General features: G+C 58.8%; 4 protein-coding genes across 4 annotated transcripts in view; all 4 read left to right on the forward strand.

Annotated features, from left to right (window-relative positions):
* Positions 1–130, forward strand: part of LINJ_11_1000 (putative pyruvate phosphate dikinase) — a gene marked incomplete at both ends in the record, with an annotated part of 2,745 nt that extends 2,615 nt beyond the window's left edge. Inside the window, one exon of the mRNA XM_001463863.2 lies at positions 1–130. This exon is cut by the window's left edge and continues 2,615 nt beyond it. Within this exon, the coding sequence (XP_001463900.2) occupies positions 1–130 (130 nt within the window).
* Positions 131–2,216: 2,086 nt separating this feature from the next.
* LINJ_11_1010 (putative inositol-1,4,5-trisphosphate (IP3) 5-phosphatase) lies at positions 2,217–4,283 on the forward strand (the record flags this gene model as incomplete). The annotated part of the gene is made up of 1 exon (XM_001463864.1): positions 2,217–4,283. One exon carries the CDS (start codon positions 2,217–2,219, stop codon positions 4,281–4,283), a length of 2,067 nt encoding a protein of 688 aa, XP_001463901.1.
* Positions 4,284–8,205: 3,922 nt separating this feature from the next.
* Positions 8,206–13,773, forward strand: LINJ_11_1020 (conserved hypothetical protein; the record flags this gene model as incomplete). Its single annotated transcript, XM_001463865.2, has 1 exon — positions 8,206–13,773. One exon carries the CDS (start codon positions 8,206–8,208, stop codon positions 13,771–13,773), a length of 5,568 nt encoding a protein of 1,855 aa, XP_001463902.2.
* A 1,054-nt stretch (positions 13,774–14,827) lies between these two features.
* LINJ_11_1030 (conserved hypothetical protein) lies at positions 14,828–15,634 on the forward strand (the record flags this gene model as incomplete). The annotated part of the gene is made up of 1 exon (XM_001463866.1): positions 14,828–15,634. One exon carries the CDS (start codon positions 14,828–14,830, stop codon positions 15,632–15,634), a length of 807 nt encoding a protein of 268 aa, XP_001463903.1.
* Between the last annotated feature and the right edge of the window lie 4,334 nt (positions 15,635–19,968).

The raw sequence follows: 19,968 nt of genomic DNA on the forward strand, positions 1-19,968 counted from the left end.
GGGCCTGAACTACGTCTCTTGCTCTCCGTTCCGTGTGCCAGTCGCCATTGTGGCCGCCGCCCACGCCGCTGTAAAGGAGAAGCAGGACTACGAGAAGCGCAACAAGGCTCTGGCTGGCTCTAAGCTGTAAAAAGGCCGTGATGACGGCACAGTCGGCTGTGGAGGAGGTGGAGAGGGCGTGGACAGAGGTGTGCAGGCGCGCAGAGCACGTAAACCCGCGCGTCTACATGAGGGTGCGCCTGCCTCTCTCCTGCTCACGCTCCCTGCTCTGTCGACGCTATACGTCCGTCCATGCTCACACGCGGACACACGCGCCGCATGCCTGTCTCTCTCGCTCTCTGTCGTTCTGTCGGCGCTGTGTGCCCCTCCCCCTTTTTCGCTCGGCCCGCGTGGCTTCAAGGGGTTTCCCTGTTATTATGAGCTCATATACGTGTCATGTTGAGCGTATAGCGGTGCCGCTGGCGTTTCCGTCTTGCTTTACGTCGTCCATGTGCTCCTGAGGTTTTCCTTCGTTCTTTCTTGCTCTCTGTGGAGTCGAGCAGACGGCATTTTTGTCTCCTCTGCCTCCTCCCGCCTTCCTCCTCCTCCTCTGTCTGCCCCTCCACAGTCCCACGCTACGTCTTGTGTCTTCCCGTTCTTTTTTGGCTTTCCTTCGCGCGCGCGTGTGTGATGCGTTGGCGGGAGCGCCTCTCTCTCTGTTCTTCCTCTGTCGATGTCATCACACGCACGTACGGGGGAGGAGACATCAAAAAGCAAAAAAAAAACAAGGCGCCCGCGTGAAAAATCGTTCATGATGTGGGCGCACCAAAATCTACCGGATTCTCTCCCCCGAGGGAGGAGGAGGAGGAGGAGGGGCCTCTGCGTGTGTGCGTGTATGTGTGTACGGGCGTCGGTGCCCGTGTTCGTCTGGTCTCGCCCGTGCACGCACTGAACGCTACACGTCGTGAGGCAGCTAAAACGAATCAACGACACTCTCCTCCTCCTCCCCCCTCCCCCCTCCACACACACACTTAAAAAATCGAAAAAAGGGAAAACGCTTTCTTTATGGATTTGTTTTCATATATGTGCTCCCTTCCCCTATTCTCCCCTCCTTCCGAGCAAGCGAAGTACGCTTACGAGCGGATATGTTCAACCTTCACCGGTGGTCCATCACCCACATACCCACACGCAACGAAAAGCAACAACAAGAGCAGCAGAGGCGGTGCTCATGGGACTCAGGAATAAGCCGACGAAAATGGCACAGAGAAGCGGAGCAGCGTGGTTGCTGTGCGCCAACAGACCCTGAAACACGCACGCACGCGCGCATATGCCCACTCCATAGCCTGCAGTGTGACTGGTATGCGTACATCGCCGCTCCTACTGCACGTGTGAGTGTCTGTTGTGCCCAATGTGCAAGCGAAGCGCGCCTTCGCCTCTCTTCTCGCTCTACACGAGTCTTCCCATTCCGTCTTGGACTTCTGTAAAGGAGCCGGCGTTCTCCGCTCACACGGAGGGGGGGGCTCGTCTCTCTTTCTCTCTTCTCCGTCTCCGGCGCTATCTGCCACTACGAAAGTTACCCTTCACCTTGCATCGCCTCTCGCTCTCTCTTCCTCGTCTGGTTCCTTGTGCTCGCCGCGATGATGGGCACACGTGCAAATCTGTGCGTCTCCACACATCCTACTCCACTGCTGCACGACGTCTCCCCTGAGACTACGTGCGCTTACACGTACGCCACCGAACATTCACACCCTTGCACGCATCACGTAGCTGTAGTAGTTGATTTCGCTGAAGCACGCACGCACACACACGCACACAACGCACAAGCTCGTACGCGCCCCCTTGCGCGCTTCCTCTCTCGCACCGCTCATCAGAATCGTGTGCGTGCATTAGCTGAAACGAGTGTCACGCCCTCTTCATCCCTCTCTCCACTGCTCCGACCTCTCTAACAAGCGGCAGGACCAACACGGCGCCCTGACTCTATCACTTGATCGGTCTCTTCTGCCCTTCTTCGTTAGTGCTTGGAGAGTGGAGGGGGTATGTGCCTGTGTCTGTGGGCGTATGCGTGCTTGTCTCGTACGACTTGAGGTGACGGTACCGAGTGCCCGACCCCTCCTCTCTTTCTCTCCCTCCTCGCACCAGGGCCCCTTACGGAGAAGAGACAAGGACCGCCTCAGCGAGCGACAGAAAACGAGAGCAAAAATCCAAAGGACCCGTTGGGACAATACAGGCGTTGCGACATGTCGTCCGCTACACCACCGCTGCCTGCCGGCAGCGTGAACGCTTCTGCTGCACTTCGCTTCTCTGTCGACTTCGACCCGTCCCGCGCGGACTCGAAGCCGAGCGTGCTCTTGCTGACCCAGAACATAGGCGGTATCGAGGCTGCGTTGGGCACAAGCGCTGGGCTCGGCGAAACCTTGCCCGAACGCCCGCACTCGCCGATGCCAGAGAACGGCGGTGACATCTCTGCCGCCTTTGCCTCCGTGCCGACCTTTTTTGGCGGCCCCTCGTACATTCACGTGCCTGATGACATCGACTCAGAGCTGGGCGTCTCGCCTGTGGTGCGGCAGCAGGTGGCAGAGTTTCTGGGGGACCTCCGCCAGTGGCTCCATCGGCTCTCGTACATGTCAGCCGCGGCGCGCGCCGCAGAGGCGTCTGCGACGGCGTCGTCTGCTGCTCCCGCCTCGGTCGCGGGTGGCGCAGCGTCCCCTCCTCCCTCGCCCACGCCCTGTGGTGCTGCAGCGAACACGGAGGCTTACATGCGCAGCTACACGCCGTCTGTACGCCCGCCCCTCATCGACATTGTTGTCCTGCACTTTCAAGAAATCGGTGGCAAATACAAGAATAAGCAGTTCAACGAGTACTTCAAGGAGCAGATCCGCACGTCGCTGCTGCCGGAGGCAGGCTGGACGAGCGGGCTGCTCATGGACGAGCGAGAGAGCGGTGACACGCTGAGCAGCAGCAACTACCAGCGTCACCGAGCCGCGAGCACTGTGCAAGCCCTGAGAAGGACGTCCTTTGAAGGCAGTAGCTCCAGTAATAACAACGGCAGCGCCAACGGCCACGCCGGCGATGCTCATCGCCTGAGCGACGCGAACAGCAACGACACGGATCTCACCGCTGAGCTCGACGCCGGCGCGGACGCGTACTTCACCGCCATTGGCTCGATTGTGTTTCTCTCGCCGCGCGTTATGGGCATCGCGAGCTGCCTCTCCGTTCCGCACCGCACGTATATTCCGATTGTAGACGACCCGCTCACCTACGCCGGCGAGGCCGGCCGGCTCTTTCACAGCGGAAAATTTGCCGAGGCCGGCCGCTCGCGCAAGGGGTTCCTGCTTCTCTCTCTCCGTCTCGGCACCGTCCACTTTAACGTGTGCAACGTACACCTTTTCAACGACGACGACAACCGCGTGGCGCTAAAGAGCAGCCCAAGCCTGTACACCGGCCGCCGCGCGCGGGCATTAAAGGAGGCCATCGCCGAATGCAGTGCCGTCGTCGACCTCAGCGAGCCGCTCTTCATCTTTGGCGACTATAACGTTCGCCTGGATGGCAAGTCGTTTGCCGAGTGGGTCGAGGAGAAGATGCAGATGACGGTGCGGGCGGAGAAGAAGCGGTTGCGCTGCCCGGAGCAATTTTGGGAGTTGTTCACCGACCCAGCCACGCAGCAAGAGTTGCGAAAGCGGTTCGACATCGAGCCGCAGCACCTGATGGACGAGGTGGCTCTGCTCTCTAGCGTGGAGCTCGCAGAGATGCCGATTCAGTTCGCGCCCACCTACTCCCGTGTTGCCTATCGCACCCGCACTGGGGCCACCACCACCAGTGCTGGCGCCGACGCGGCAGCACTTCGAGACGTAGCGGCAACGCCAGATGCGCAGCAGCAGATACCCACTTCGAAGGACTTGGCTGGACGGGCTGATGCCATCCGTGCCGAGGAGCAGGAGCAGGCAGAGGCGATCAGGGTGAGGCCCTCGCTGTCGACACCGCTGCCGTCTTCGATGTCGCCGCTGGCGAGTGTACCGCTGACTCACGTGACGGCATCACCCCATCGCGACAACTTCTGCCACGACCGGTTGCCTGCGTGGTGCGATCGAGTGATGTTCAATGTGGCTGGCCTTGAATGGATTTCAGGCGATCGCTCGCGCACCGCTCCGCCGCAGCCGCATGCAGCATCTTCAGTGCCGGGTAGCGCTGCCTCCGGTGCTGGCTGTCTCAAGGGCAGGCAACGCAGTGGCCAGAGCTGCTGGTACGCGTACGCCGCGATCGACCTCATTCACACGGACCACGACGGCGTATTTATGCTATTTTAAGGAGACACAGTAACGGATCTGCCCTTGTGGAGGGCATATGCGCGCATGTGCCTGTGCACGTGTGCGCCGCGCACGGATCGGTGGGAAGGCCAGCGAAGACAGTGCAGAAGTGCGAGGAAGGAATCCGCATGGGTGGGTGGGTGAGTGAGTCGGAGGGGTGGTGGTGGAGGCGTTCACGAAGGCGCCATACTCCCTCTCTCCCTCACATCAAAACGAAAAAAAAAAGATATATGGCGCTGCGTGCAGCTACATGTATGCGTGCTCGCCCGCTCCGCGTGTGCCGTCGTTCTTGCGCTTGCACGCGTCATTGCCGCTCTGCGGGATAGACGGGAGAGACTCTCCGCGTTCATGAGAGAGGAAGGCAAGGCGAAAAGGTGATTCGAAGTGACGGCACATAGCCAGTCACCGGTAACACAAGGGCAAGTGAAGAAGAAGGGAGAGAGCTCCCTGGTGCGCCTCATCGTGTTCCTCGCGCAGGACGCACACGCACGCGCACACGCCCCACTGCGCACGTGCAACGCAGCTTGCTGAGAGGGACAGAAAACGCGGACGCATGGCTGCTTGGCGCCGGGTGCCCTCCTCTCAATGCAACGGCCTTTTCTGCTCCTTTCTGCGTGTACGTTGATTTGTGTGCGCTCGATCTGCTTACTTTGCTGCCGCTGCTGCTGCTGCTGCTGCTGCTGCTGCTTATGTGCCTCGCTCTGTTCAACTTTTTTTTTTTGCGCTCTATCCTCATCTCTCTTTCTTCTTGAAACCAGAAAAAAAAATACCAAGAAGAGCGCACACGCACACAAAGCCGAGGACACCGGGCACAGAGGGATCTGAGGCGTATCTCAGTGCCACCAGCACAGGCATATATACACTAGCAGGAAGCGGGGCGTTTGCTTTACATGCGCGTCCGCGCCTTGCTGCTCACACCTTCCTCGGGATTTCTCTTTCTTCCATCTTCCTCTCTCTCGCTCTTCGATCTCCGGCGTCCGGCTCCGCGTTTTCTCTCTTCTATACGCTGTTGACGCGGAGGCCCTGCCCTGTCCTTTACATTCACCTCGTTGCCACCACGTCCAGAGGAGCGACTGTGAAAGCAAAGTCGCATCCACACACACACACACACACACACACACACACACCAACACAAAGGTCAGACACAGCGAGTTTTCCTCGCTGCTCTTTTTGGGTTTGTTGTGCGTTCCCTTGTAACGTCTTCCCGGCTCTCAGTCTCGCGCACCCTTTCTCTCTCTGTTCATATTACTCCCTGCATTTCTATCCGCCCCCGCTGTTCACCGCGACACTCATACACATATTGGACACACTCACACACGCATACATACGTATACACGTGCGACTGCCGCCTCAGACACTGAGTTGCTTATTTTCACTTGTTGCTGTTTGGTTGTGTGTGTGTGTGCCTGTGTGTGCATCCCCCTTTTATATGACAAACTTGTCTGGTGGTGGTGGTTGTTCTCTCCCATATTCCCGCGTCCTCCACTCGTCCTTCCCTCACCACATCTTGTGCGTGTGTGTGTGGCGCTTCTTTGCCCCTCTGTCTCTCTCTCTCTCTGCCAAGCTGTGTGAGTGTGCGTCTCGTATCGGAACCCTGTCACCGGCTTTCCTCTCGCCCCTCCTCCCTCTTCTTTTCTTTTTCGCGGTGCCTTTTATGTATGCGTCACTTCGCTGGTGTGCACGTTTAGATGTGCATATGTGTGTGTATATATATGCGTATGCGTATGTTATGTGCTGCTGCTGTTGCTGTTGATGCGTTCACCACTTTTTTTTTACCGGCTGAGTTGCTGTGTTCCTATATTTCTTTCTTCTTCCCGAAACGCTTTTGTTTCGTCGTTGTGGCTCGCTTGGTGGCTATTCTCTGTCTCTTTCTCTGTGTGCGTAGTCTTCCTTCTTTTTCTTTACGAATACCACCCGCCATCCCGACGCTATTGCATCACCCGCCCACCCACCTTGCAGATCGCCGTCTGTCTGCGTCTTTTACGGTTCCTCGGGCCTCTCCCTTTTTTGTCTTCACAGCACTTGACTCGTGTGTGCGTGCGTGCGTTGTTGTATGCTGGCGTTCATTTTTCCTTGTCTTTGTCCCGTCTTTTTGCACATTGGGCGTCGGGGGCTCGACCTTTCCTGCCTTTCCTGCTTCCGTCGTTACATTATTATTTTGTTTTCACGTGGTCATCGAATACGCATCACCTGTGCTTTTTAGGCATTGCTTTTCTCCTTGTGCGCTGCGGGTCTTTTTGTTTTCCGCGCGCTCTATCCTTGTGCCCCATCCCCCCACCCCTTCCCACCCACCTGGGGATCACGGCGCGAACTCGTTGCACCTCTTATCGCTTCGGCTGTTAACTGTGCATCTCCGTATCTCTATATTTTGCTCAGTTTATCCTTCCCCCTTTTTCACGTTGTTCCTGTTGCGTTGTTCTTGCTCTCTCTGTCTCTGTGCGTGTGTGTGCCTATTAGACCGTGCGGCTGCTAAGGGGTGGGGGTGGTGGCGGCGTCGTTGTTTCTTGCTGATATACCGTACAGGCATGTGTATGCGTATGGCCTTTCAGCTCCACCTTTGAAAACAGAAAGGAAACACAAGGATTCCGACTTTTTTTTTTCGTCTTTCTCGGCCGCTGCAGCCACGCGTGGGAGTTTTTTTTGGTTTGTCTGTGCATGTGTTTGGGTGTGTTGACGGCGTGGAGCGCGTCCTTCCGACGAACATTTTATCTCGTTGCCATCGTGTTCCTCACGCACCTCAGTTTTCTCCTCCGAGGTTCGCATTCTATCGAATCCCGTCAGTTTTTTTTTTGTGTCGTGTTCGCCGTTATTTGCTGTTCGCTGTGCTCCAACGCACGAGTGCATCTCGACACACGAACACACGAGCGACTATTCGGGGGGCTCTTTCGAAACTGTTGCGTTCAACGCGCACCTCTTGCGTCTGCCAGTAGCAGACGAAGAGGAAGATCCAGACCACTAATCCGCAGCAGAGCCGAAACAGACCGGTAGGCCGCACAAGGAGGAGAAGGACCCTGCAAGGTAAGTGAACAGAACAGCATTGGGGCTGGAATAGACGAGCGACGAAGAGCAGAGGGGGGGGTGCACACGTATACAACGTGCCTCTCTTCGGCACTCTCGCGCGCCCCCTTCCTGTTTACTTTTTTCTCTCATCGTCGACTTCGCATCTCCTGTGAGAGCGCGCTTGACGCCATCAGACGCACGGCACTACCTCAGTCTCCTCTATAATTTCTTTTTTTTGATTTTGTGCGTGCGTCTGTTCCTCTGTCCGTCTCTATCTGATCAGTCGTCCTTTCCACCGTTCCCTTGCTGCGCTGCACCGCCTCCTTTGTTTTCTTGCCTTTTTTTCTTAGGATTATAAAATCTTGTTTTGTCGTTGTTGCGCTCTCCCGTCTCCCTCCCTCTCTGCTGGTCCGGCTCGTCCGTTTTTGTGTGCAGCTTTCTTTTTTTTATTCTTTCGTGCTATCGGACGCTTTTTCGTGCTTGCCTTGCCTTGTGTGTGAGTGGACGTAGAGAGCGGACTGAGCGATACGGGTAGCCTACTTGAAGTGAGCCGATACCCCCGATCTGCAACGGGCACGAGCACACGCCGCGCGCACGCGTACGAAAGGGGAAGGGAAGGTGCCATGAAGAGGGCGTTCTTGAAGGCACAGCGAAAAGACAACTCAGCGACACGCAGGAGCGCAGAGGACGAGAAGGTGATTTGAAGCCGTGCTAGTGTGAGAGAGACGAAACGAAGCAAGGAAAGCGGGGGTTTTGCGACCAACACAGGCACCGCTTCGGCGTTTATATCCAGCCCTGACCCTCCACTCCCTTCGTGACGCGACTGCGTCGCATCTCTCTCCTTCCCTCTTTCACTTGCCTTTTCCAGTATTTTTTTTTCTGCATTCGTCGCTGCGAACCTGGCGCAGTTTCGAAAAAAAAAATGTCTTCCAGGTCTGATGCTCCAGGGCCGCTGCCGTCGGCATCGCAATCCGGGTCGCCACTGGCACCAACGGCGTCAGCGCCCTCACGGCAACGGCGTGTCACTCATAGCCACTTCCCGTCCGCGCATGGTTTAGCCGGTGCTGCTGACGCAGCCGCGTCCGGTACTCTTCAACCGCTGTGCACCGCTGTGTTCTCACCTGAGGGGCACGCAATCATGACGCCCTTTCTGTCGGCGGAGTCGGTGGTGCAGGCCGTGGTGACGCCTGAGAGTGACCCAGCTCCCACTACTGCTGCCACTACGGACGAGGATTGCCGCGCGCCCCACATGGCAGTCACCCCAGCCGTGCTGGCATCCGCGAGTGGTGCCTCGCCTGCCACAGATGAAGGCGTAGTTGTGACGACGCTCACCTCACTGGAAAGCGCGACGATGCCGTCTTCTGCCTCCCCGCAGTCTTCGACAAAGACGCGTGCGTGGCTTGCAAATCAACGCCGGCCTCGCCCCATGCCGTACCCATCCTCCATTGCTGTCAGTAGCGGCTATCTTTTGCGCCTCGGCCACGGCACCGACAGCACCATCGTTCCCTCACGTGATACTGCAGAGGTGCTGAAGCAGCCGCAGACACCACCGCCGCCGCCGCCGCCGCTGGTGCCGCTTCCCGCATCATCGACGAACGCTACAGCGTCTGCGGTGCCCGCGTTTTTGCACTTGTTGAGCCCCACCACATCGCCAACGGCCACAGCGACAGTGCTTTCGAGTTCGACGATGGTGCATACGCCCTCTTCTATCACCGCGACGGCCGCGCGCGGCCGAGGAAGAAGCAACGCCGCTGCCGCCCGCAGCAGCCCAGACGCACCTTACATCTCCGCGCCTTTTGCCACTGACACCGCGGATGACGACTCTGGCGTCCCGGTGGCGCTGGGGATATCCCCCGCTGATGGGCTGCACAGCACTGCGGCACTCGCCGTCAGCTCGCCCAACAGCCACCACACGACAAGAATGGGCAGCACATCCGAGGCTAACCTGCCATATAGTGCTCGCAGTGGTTGTGCTGGCATCGACGTCGGACGCAATGCGGACTCTCATGACTGGAGTACAAGCATGGTGAGTCACGGCGAGCTGATGCCACCAACTGCGCATGTGTCGCTCACGAGCATCGCTGCTGCTGCTGCTGGCGGCCCTTCTGCGCACACCACGAGCGACTGCACAGCGTGTGCTCGTGTAGGGACAATGCCGACAGCGACCGAGGTGGTGAGCGCTCCACGTGACTACATGGGTTGCCTTCCCTCTCCGCCTTTGAGCGCGAGCCGGGGGCCGCAGCCTCGACAGCAGCAGGCGCTCTATGACTATGGCAGCGGCGGCAGCGGTAGTGGGGCCAATAACATCAGCCGTGGAGCCTTTGGCGCCAGCTGGCCGCGGGGCGGCAGTGGGGTCCTGCGCCGCGCTCGCGCTGACATCGGCGACAGTCATGTGCTACGGGTAGCGGGCGCCCTTCAGAGATCCGGAGTGTCTCAAGAGCTGACCCCGAACGTTCCTATGGAGGAGAGTGATGGGCAGATCCCGCCAGCGGCGCATGGGCGGCAGCCGTGGTCTGCCTTGCAGTGTGGGCTGATGGCCGTTAGTGACGGCGGTACGATCACGGGCGGCGCTGCTGTCGAGGCACAGAGAGGGGCATCAAGCAGCGGTGGGGACGCTGGCGCTGAAGCGGCTTTGGCAGCGGGAGCAGCGGCACGCGCGTACGAAGTCGATCCGATTGCTTTCGTGCTCTCGGGTACCCAACGCGGCCGTAGTGGCGAAGGCGGCACCCGCCCAACCAGCACGGCGACGTCGCGGCCGGTGAGTCTATCCCGCGGCGGCTGCCACTCCTCCCCGGCGGCGCAGCGAGAGGCTTTCCGTGGACGCGCTGACGATCCGGCTGCTGCGACCAATGAGCTCTCGCCGTTGCCAGGTTACTGCAAGAGCGCGCGGGTAGTACTGTCTGCTGCCTACGCGGCCGCAAACAGGGGCGTCAGCGAGGCGAGCAAGGGCTGGGACGAGTCTGGCTGTGTGGACTCTGCATTGATGCCATGGGCGCCGCCGACGGGTGATGAGGCGCTTCGCAACCCCTATCAAGCCTTTCGCATGCATCGTTACCACGCGGGGACAGAGACGCAGCCGTCGCAGCACGGGGTAATGCGTGAGGTGAGCCAGCAGCACCAGCGCCAGCGGCTACCTGCGGCGGGAAGCAAAAACGCCCCGGAGGCAGCCAGCGAGCAGAGTGGCGAAGACGAAGGGCAGCAAGCTTGGCAGCGGCAGACGCGGCACTGCAAGGAGCAGCAGGCGTACCCTGGGGCACCGGCACGCCAGCCGGACGGGGCTACGGTTGTGTCATCGCTGCGCCGCTTCCTTTCCATAATTCCTGCCGCGTCACCCCCCGACGAGTCGCCGCCGCCGCAGCAGCAAAGGGGCAGTGTAGACAACCGCGATCGCGCATTACCATTTCAGTATCTGCAGAGCACTTCCTTGCCGTCGTCGTCAGCGATGGCTGCTGCGGCGACCACGCCATCTCCATCGCCTGCCGCTGCCACGCCGCCGTCGCCGACACCACCGGTGCCCCCCATCTTCGCTCTCTTTGGCGCGCTTGAGCGGCTCTCCCGCTTCTCTGAGATGGTGCAGCTGTGCCAAGAGCACGCCGACGTTCTGGACGACTTCTTGGCTCGTCTCACCCTCCAGCTGCACCGCAACTCGTGCGCACTGCCGTTGCTGGCCAGTGGCGCGAACCCCGCCCGCAGCCAGTCATCGCCGCCGTCGTTGGCAACGAGCGCCGCGCACGACGACTCGGAGTTCCTTCGATGGCATCGGATCATCATGTTCCTGCTTCGCCAACCATCAGAGCTGGTGAAGGTCGGTGCCGAGTTTTTCACTGACGCGGTCAACTCCTGGCCGCTACACATGCTGTATCTGACCTGCTGCTTCTACGTGATGGCGCGCGAGCACGGCTACGATGCGCTAGCGACGGCCTTATGCAGGGGCGGCATCTTCTGCTCAGGCAAAGGACTCTTCGCCGCCTTGGCCGTGTCGATGGCGCAGAGCGAGGAGGACCTGATTCGTTCCACCGCGTGCATGTACCGCGCCGCCTTCTACACCGGCGTGCTTATGCGCAAGCGCCATCAGCACTTTGAGACGGAGACGCGCCTGACTGCAAATGGGGGCTTTACGCTGTTGGTGGTGAACATCCCCATCATCACGCTGCGACGCCTCGTCGCGCGGGTGAACGAGGGATACGACGTGTTTGCCTCCTTGCGTGACATTTACAAGGGGAATGAGACGGAGCGGGGCAGCACCTGGCTCAACGTGAACAGCAACAACACGGCTGTCAGCGCCGGCACCGCCTCTACCCCTCGGAGGCGTTGTGGCGGGCCACTGTACTCACCGAACTCGTCCAGCGCTCACGCGTCAGCCTTGTTACCCTTCGCGCGCTCCATGCCGCATTATCCACGCTCGGTGATTGAGGTGAGCCGCGTCATCAGCAATCGATCCGCCGTGCTCTGCGGCCACCCGCTGGACATGCTGCGGTTGGATATGATCCTCGCCCGCTTCGCGGATTTTAACGATGTGAAGATCCACAAGGAGTACCTCCCTGCTGGCGGTCCAGAGAACAGCTACTTCTTCAACAAGCACATGGCGCACGAGCTCATGGGGCTGTGGAAGGCGCGCGGGGTCTCCTTCTCGCTTGCCAGCGTGCATCTGCCCGTGCACTCGCCGGTGAACGGTGACTTGTGGGCAGCGTCGCTGCGAGTGCCATTTAGCCCCCCGGCACCGCCAGATATGTCGGCTGCCACGATGGCGTCAGCCTACGCGAGCAACGCCATCTTGTCTTCTGTGGCACCTCCATCAACGGCGGGGTACCGCGACGAGTGGTGGATGTTCAACGTTGCCGAGGCGGCGACGTGCTCCAACCAGGACCTGACCTACTCCCTGCGCCACATGCAGGACGGCAGTGTGCTGCTCGACTTCTCCACCCACGCAATGAGGATTGGGCGGCTGATTGCGTGGACGAACAAGTCGATCACGGTACTCGCGGCGCCAGAGAACCGTCACGAGTCGTCGGCGATGCCGCCGCCGCGGCGCAGCCCAAAAGACGAGGCCGTACGCAACACAATGAAGAAGCTCGCCATAATCAACAATGTTCTTCGAGAGGTCGGTGACAGGACTGAGCAACCGCCTGACGCTCTGGCAAACCCTTCCGTGGAGCTGTCCACCACCTTCACGGAGCTAGGGCTGCTGGAGGTACTGCAAGGGCCGCGGGAGCGTGCCGGGACATGTCGCTTCGGCGCGCCGACGCGCGCCGCCTCCGTGGTACCAAGCGAGCGGCAGAGCGGCCACCATGGTCACGGCATCACGAGGCTCGGCAACGTGCCGTCCGGAGCTGGTGTGGCGTCTGAGGCGCCATCCGCATGCCGACTGGATGCCGCCAATTCACTGGGGGGGCCTCGTGGCGTCGCTTCATCCAACGGCAAGGCCGCGGGCCGGCGCCTGAAGCCGAGCATCGGCGCTCTCGTATCGCTGAAAAGGGCTTCCGCCAACAGCGCGAACGCGAGCATCCCGGCCACGGCCAGCAATCTAAACAACCCGAACGCCATCGGCTACAGACATAAGGACAGCCTGTCGCTGAGCTCTGCGGGCGCCGTCGCCGGCTGTCTCGGTGGCGAGCTGTGGCACACGATAAGCCCAGTTGGCCAGTCCGATGCAAGCAGCGATCAGCGTACGCCAACAGTAATGTCCATGTCCATCGGCGCTCTCGCATCGCTGCAGCCCAAGACGGAGGAGGCGTCTGTCGTTGGTGGTGCCAGCCTCTCTGCCCCGCCGGCGCCGTTCTTTGTGCCACAGGAGGCGTACTTGCGGCCCAGCGCCGTCTCAGCAGGCCGCGGCCGCAACGGCGCTGTGGTGGTCTCCGATTCCCTTCATGAAGGCCCGGCCTCCGGTTTCGCTCTTCCATCGGATGTGGTGGCGCGGCTGGTGAGTGAGCCGGAGCGTATCCCGGCGCACCGCGTACGCTCGGCACCTAGCGGACAGAACAGCCCGCACATTGAGGCGCCTGGCAACACCGCCTCGCGGCGGACGCGGGGCATTCAGCGCGAGGCGCCCGTGGAGGGGGACCACTCGAATACTGAGAGAGTCAGTGCGGTGGCGTTTGACGACAACAGCGCTGATGTCTGCCGCGTTTCCGGTGACACCCCTACCCACGCCGCGGAGTGCTTTCCGGCTTCCATGTATGAGAATGGCTTTGTGATTCGCCGCAACAACGACTACGCCGGTATTGTGAACGTATATCAAGTCTCCGCTCTGATCACGTACTACGAGATGCAGTTTAACTCCGTCCTCTGCGACGGCGCCGTTCTGTTCGCCAGGTTGCTCAAGAGGGCATCTGGCATTGCCTTTCCCTCATACACGCTGTTGCTCTGCCCGACGGTGTTTTCTCTGCTGGAGTTGTGGGACGGCTACGAGTTTGAGGAGCTGTGGAGGCGTTCCCTCAGCGCCCCGGTATGCAGTCGTGCCACATCGCCCATCTCTGCTGGTCTGATGTGAGTCTTCCCCCTTCTGGCACCGTGGCTCCGCCTGGGTCTCTCTGCGGGTTTGTGTGCATAGATGTAGGTATGCAGGTGTTCACATCACACACACACCCGTGGGCACGTGTTAACATCGGTGGATATCTTTCGTTATGTCGTCTGGTGCCCTTTTATTTTTCACGATTTTTTTTTTCGTATCCTGTGTTGATCCTTCTTGTTACGTGTCATTTTCGTTGTCGTCTCGCATCTCATGTGCGGTAGCAGGCGTACACCCCACTCCCCCCTGCGATGTTTTTTTCGCGCGTGTGTGTATGGAGGGGGGAGGAGGAAGAGCGACAAGAAGGGAGCGCAGGGGAAAAAGGCAAGGCTCACCTCAAAACAAACAAGTGAGCAACAATCAAGAGATCGCGGGATTTTCTGGGTGCCGTTGCACGTTTCTGTCTGCACCTCCCCACCCCCTTCCTCCTTTCCTTCCGTTCTCTCTATAGCACTTCTCTCTCCCTTCTCCTTTTTTGCTTTTTTTTTCGTGTTCGTGCTCGAGCGACACCTGCACGTGCGCATGCCGCGCACTACACGCACACACACGGAAAAGACAGCGACCAAATTATAGAAACAAAGGGGCTGCTAAAAAAGGGGTGCCAAGGCGCAGTGGGTCGAGCCGTTTACGCCGTCAACACCCGCACTCCCCTTCCCCCTCCCCTTCTACTCTGCGCCTGTTGAGCTCTATGCTCTTTACGCGCCGATGCGGCTGGCAGTGGCGTTGCTCATCATCACTTGGGCTGCGGGGTCCTGCCGATATGTATATGCGCACACGTCTACGTGTGTGTGAATATCTGTTCAGTTCCCTCCACTCTACGTGCTTCTCTCCGCCGCATCGAATTTTATCGCTCTCAACTGCTCGACACGCTGGCTTCATCTATCATAACCTCCCCTCCCTCCAAACATCGACACATGCTCTTACACGCCTGTGCGAGGTTCACTTGCATCCGCGTTTGCGTAGTCCGCAGCAGGCCCGTCTACTACTTGCGTTTTTTTGTTCTTCACTCCCGACCCTGTTTTTCTCCTTGCGCGACATGTCCAAGTCTATTGCTGTAATCGCTGCGGGTGCCCCCGCTGCTCTGGTGCAGGCTGCGTCCGCCATGGTGTCCAAGGCAACTGGTGGTGTCGTGAAGGCGATGCAGGCGACCTCGGCTGCGTCCAATGCCATCGTTGTCGGCATGCAGGCCCCGCTTGGCGTGTACGCGTGCGTCGCCGAGCCGCCTAGCACGGCCAGTGACCCATATGCAGGCGTGAAGACGGTTGTGGTGCGCGCCATCCTCCCGCGCCGCGCGCCTGACACGATGCAGGTGCGCGACATACTGGACGTGTATCCGGCCTCCGGCATTACATGCGAGAAAGAGACAGCAGAGGCGGTGGAGAACTTCAACAAGGCGGCCAAGGTGGCTGTAGAGAAGGCGAAGGCAATGAAGGCGACGCGCGTGACGCTCGTAATGAAGCCGGCGACCAAGTACGAACGCCTAAATGGCCTCTTCCGCGAGACGTGTACCAAGACGATCGAGGCAGCCGGCCTTTCCGTCGAGACTTCCACCACGGCTGCGGCGACGAACACCCTCATCATGTTTCCGGAGAAGATGAGCGTTGTTATGGTGAGCGACGACCCCGTCTGCGAGAACGTGCAGTACGCGTTTGCCGGCGTCGTCGGCGGCGTTCACACCACCTACTATACCGACGCCGGTAGTAAGATCCACGGAGGACACAGCTACAAGTCCGTCGCGATGGCGCTGGCGGAGGAGCTTAGGTCCCTAGGCATGAAGGCGGAGGCAGCGAAGGTGGAGGCGGCCGCACAGAAGAGCCCCCGCAATGCGGCTGCTGCCATGTAGTGGCCAGCAGTGACGACGAGCCATGACGAGAGGCGCTGGGGCAGTAATGGTGTTGGTGGCGGACGGGAGGGCGCGATGACGGCGGCGAGGCAAGCACGCTTGCTCGTCGTGTGTTGCTGCGACTCGTGCACTGTCGCCCCGCGGCGTCTCTCCTGCACGCCATCGCGTGCCTTTTTTTTTTCATTTCGTTCCCCTCCATTGTGAACGCGCGTTTCGCATTTGATCAATGAAGTTAGTGGACTTTAGTAGCCGTAGTGGGTGTTACGAGGGCTGGGGCAGGGCGGACAAGGGGAGGCGCCAGCAGCAAAGCAGAGAGGCGAAAGGCAGGCGGATGGGGGCCTGGGAGGTGCCCAGGCCATGCCCACCTCAAGCAGCGGCCATCGGAAACGGAGCTTGTATGCTGGTCCTTCTTTTTTTTTTTTCGCGACGACGCCCCTCGCTTCCTCCAGCCCCTGCTCCTCCGCTTTCTCCCTCTTCGCTTGCCGCTGCTCTCCACCTGCGTCCCCTACCCTTGTATGTGGCCAGTATCGCGCACAAGCACGGTGGGGAGGGGGTACCACGTAGGCAAGAGAAAGGGCGGGGGGAGGCCGGGGAAGCAGACGGAGAGCAGCGGAAGCATCAGCTGTACGCCCCAATACGTGCAAGCAAGCACAGACACCGGCACTCATTCTCATTCCTAATGCCCTTCCTCTCTCTCTTGTCCGTATCCTTTTTTCGCTCCGCCTGAATTCTGTTGTTGCACACGCGTGCTTGCGGCGGATGTGCCCGTGAGAGCGAAGACGTTCTGGGAGGGGGGAGGAGGCAGGGAGGGGAGCGCAGGATTTCTCGAGCATCGGTGTTGTAGCCTTCGATGTGCTGTGTGATGCGGGCTTCTATGGCCGGTGTTTTTCTTTTCGCGTCATCCTCACAGCAACCGGTGAAGTAGTAGCGGATGCCTGATCCTTTTTTCGCTTCCATTTTTCTCTTCCATTTTTCTCTTCGGTCCTTTGTCTGTGCGAGACGGCCCGTGCGCGGCGGCGGGGAGGCGAAGTTGTATGCGAACACAAACCCCGACTGGAAGGACTAGTAACGGGCGAAGCAACGATAAGCAACAAGAATGAGCAGAGCATGAGAGCGCGTATCTCCTGCGCTTCCAGCCATCCTTATCCCTCTCGCCACCTCCACATGCTGGCCCAACGCTTCTTGCGAGCGACTCGAGCGGGCTGTCGCCACGCGCGTTGGTCCACATGTGTGAGTGACGGAGCTAGTTCCCCGCCCGCGCTCTCTCCGTGCCTGATGGCTGATGCACGCGAGCGAGCAGAGAGGGCACGGAGTAGAGCTCTGCGTGCCCTTCATCTGATCGGGGCCGGGACATCACCGCTGGCTCGTAGCCGACCCCTCGCACGAGGTCATGTTGATGCAGATCACCTTCCACGTAAGTGCACGCGTTCACTTACGCTCACGCAAAGACATGGGCCAACGCCAGGAACCACACTACCGTGAGCCACATGCTCATGCCAGTTATCCTGACAACACCTCTTCTTCACCTTTGTTTTCTGTCGCTCTCGCGTTGCTCACCGCCCTCTCTCTTCGAATGCCCACTCACACGCACGAATTGGGCATCGCTGCACTGCTTACGTTTCTGCCACCTACCATGTACCGAACCTCCCCTCCTCCGCCTTTTTTGTCCCGTACGCACGCTCACTTGCCATGCGTGCTTGTGTATGTGTGTGCTGATGTGGCCGTGCTCCGTTGATTTCTTTCACTGTCTCACCATGACAACTCCACGCGAAGACTCACACACACGAACACGAAAAAAAGGAAAACAGCCACCACCACCACCACCAGTGCAATACAGCCCGATCAAGACCTCTTCCCTTCCAATCATCACACGCGCCGTTTGGTGCCTTTTCTCTCTCTCTATCTACCCCCCTCCCCCCCCATCATCGGGGCAGATCGGCATCTCAACGTCTGCCTCCGTCCGTTTTTTCATCCTTAGAACAAACCGCAAAGCAAAGGACAAAAAAAAAGTAAAAGTAAAACCCTCCCTGATTCCACGGCGCGAGAAAGGGGAACGCGGCACCGACACACGCAGTCTGCGCGCAGCCGTAGGAAGCAGTGCTGAAGGAGTCGCACACTTGTTTCTGCCCCGCGGCGTTTCCAGCCTGCGTTTTCGACAGGTCGGCGGCCATCGACTCTGCTCTCTTCCCCTCAGGCTGCAACACGCGTCAACGGTGTTACCAGAGGAGATCGACTGGTGCACAGAGCAGCTCCGTTTTTAATGTATTTAAGAACATTTTATTTTCGGTTGTGCGCGCCGACTTTGTGGGCAGAGACAGCCAAACGGTGAATTTCTCTGTTCGTGGGCGGTGACTCTTTTCTTCGTCTTTTCTTTTTCTACCTCGGACTTGCATTCTGTCATTGCTATCTGTTTCGGTGTGTGCGCTTCGTAGGCAGCACCGCTGGCTCCCTCCTTTCCCTCTATTTGTGCGTGAGTGCGCACGTGTGTGTCTGTGTACTGCCTGCTGGCCCTTCACAGAAGGACGTGCTCGTCTCCCGACGCCGCAACGCAGTTTGGCCAGCACAGAAAAAAGTAGTTACCCGGCGGAAGGCCGCATAGAGGAGTTGTGCGAGTCGAGAGCAGAGCAAACAGAGATCGACAGCTGCGCCGTGGAGGAAAAAAAAGCGAGCGAAGTGCAACGCAGCAGCCGTGCAGCGAGGACATCGCGCACCGCAGGTGCATGGAAGGAAAGCGTGAGGCCGACAACGGCGCTTCACTAGCAGCATTCTCGCGCCCTACTGACGCTCAAACATTTTGCTTTTTTTTCTTTGCTCGCATTGCTTCGCCCACAGCAGCTCTGCTTCGCCACTAGCTCACCCACTCTACCTACTCCTGCTCCCGGTTCTCTTGGCGTTTTTCTTTCCCACCTAGCCGTACGCTTATCCACCCTTATCATCGTCGCTCGAAGAAGGGGAGGGGGCACTTCTCCCCACTCTAGTTCTCCCTTTGTGTGTTTTTTTTTTCTTCGCTGCTCATCTCCGTCGATTTCTCCGGTCTCGGCATCTTCGTCATCAACGCTCTCGAGCGTGAACGCATAATATATCGTTGCCCCACCTTCCGCTCTCTTCTTCCCTTGCTCTCCTCTTTTCCGGTTTCGATCTCTGCAGAACCCCTCTTTTTCTCCTGCTCGTCTGCTGCCTTCACAGGCCTGGCAGGGGGTGGGTGGGGGGCCTTATCGTAACACTACGAACTACCCACCCTACACCCACACAGACACGACCACCCCACCGCAGTGCTGAGTCGCATACACGCTTCCTCCTCCTCCCTCCTTTTCTTTTCCTTCTTCTTCCCTTCTCTCCGTTCACTGCTTCGCTTATCGATTTTGCACGTTTTCTTTTCGCGTCTTCACAGGATTTTGCTTTGGTCGCTTATCGCCTCTTTTTTTTTGTGTGTTGTTCGTGTGTTTCTTCCGCTCGTTTCGGCTTGTTTTTTTTATCTTTTTTGTTCGTCTGTTGTTCTCACATACCCGGGACACCTCAGCGTGACCCACAGCGGCCAGCCTTCTCCCCCCCCCCCATCAGGCTGCCGGTACGAAAGTCACCATCACACCAGTACACACCGTCACACATACACACACACACACACACACCGAAGAGGAGGGGAAAGGCACCTGTTGGCTGTGTAGATGTCTATATCTCTCCTCTCTCAGTCTGCTCCTCATTGCCAAACCCCCCTCCTTCTTCTCCCTCACAGAGCTCATCACTCACTTTTGCCCCAGCCTAAACACACGCACACACACTCCCCCTTTCTTACGCCGTTTCCTAGTTGTGTTGTCCTCGGTCGCTCAGCACCCTTGCCCTCTTTCCTGCCGCACCGCCTTTTCGTGCTTGAGCGCCACAGGTCTCACCTCTTGCCCTCTCTAGTCTCCCGTTCTGTGTGAGCCGTGCCGAGCTCTCTTTCCCTTTCTTCGCTTAGTTTTTTTCCCCTCCTCCTTTCCGTCCTCTCTCCTTCCAGCACCTTCGAGACCCGCCCGCCCCGCACGCTGACTTCTTGGTGGTTCTGTTGGCTTGTATTCTTCCTTGTGCTCTTCGGATTCTGCTCCTGCTTCAGTCACGTGGGTTCCTTATACACACATATATATATGTATATGTGTATGTATGTATACATATGTGTGCGTGTATGTGTATGTGCTGATCTGCATCATCATCATCATCACTGCTATCATCCACACATTTTTGTCGTTGCGGCGTTCTTTGTTGTTTGATCATTGGGCGTCTTCTATCTCCCTCTTCGTCTCCCCATCCCTCCTCCCACACGCCCCCCTTTCGCCCCTTCTTTATTGTTTGGAGGGGGG

The sequence above is a fragment of the Leishmania infantum genome, chromosome 11, assembly GCF_000002875.2.
Source record: "Leishmania infantum JPCM5 genome chromosome 11".
In the NCBI taxonomy this organism is placed as follows: domain Eukaryota; phylum Euglenozoa; class Kinetoplastea; order Trypanosomatida; family Trypanosomatidae; genus Leishmania; species Leishmania infantum.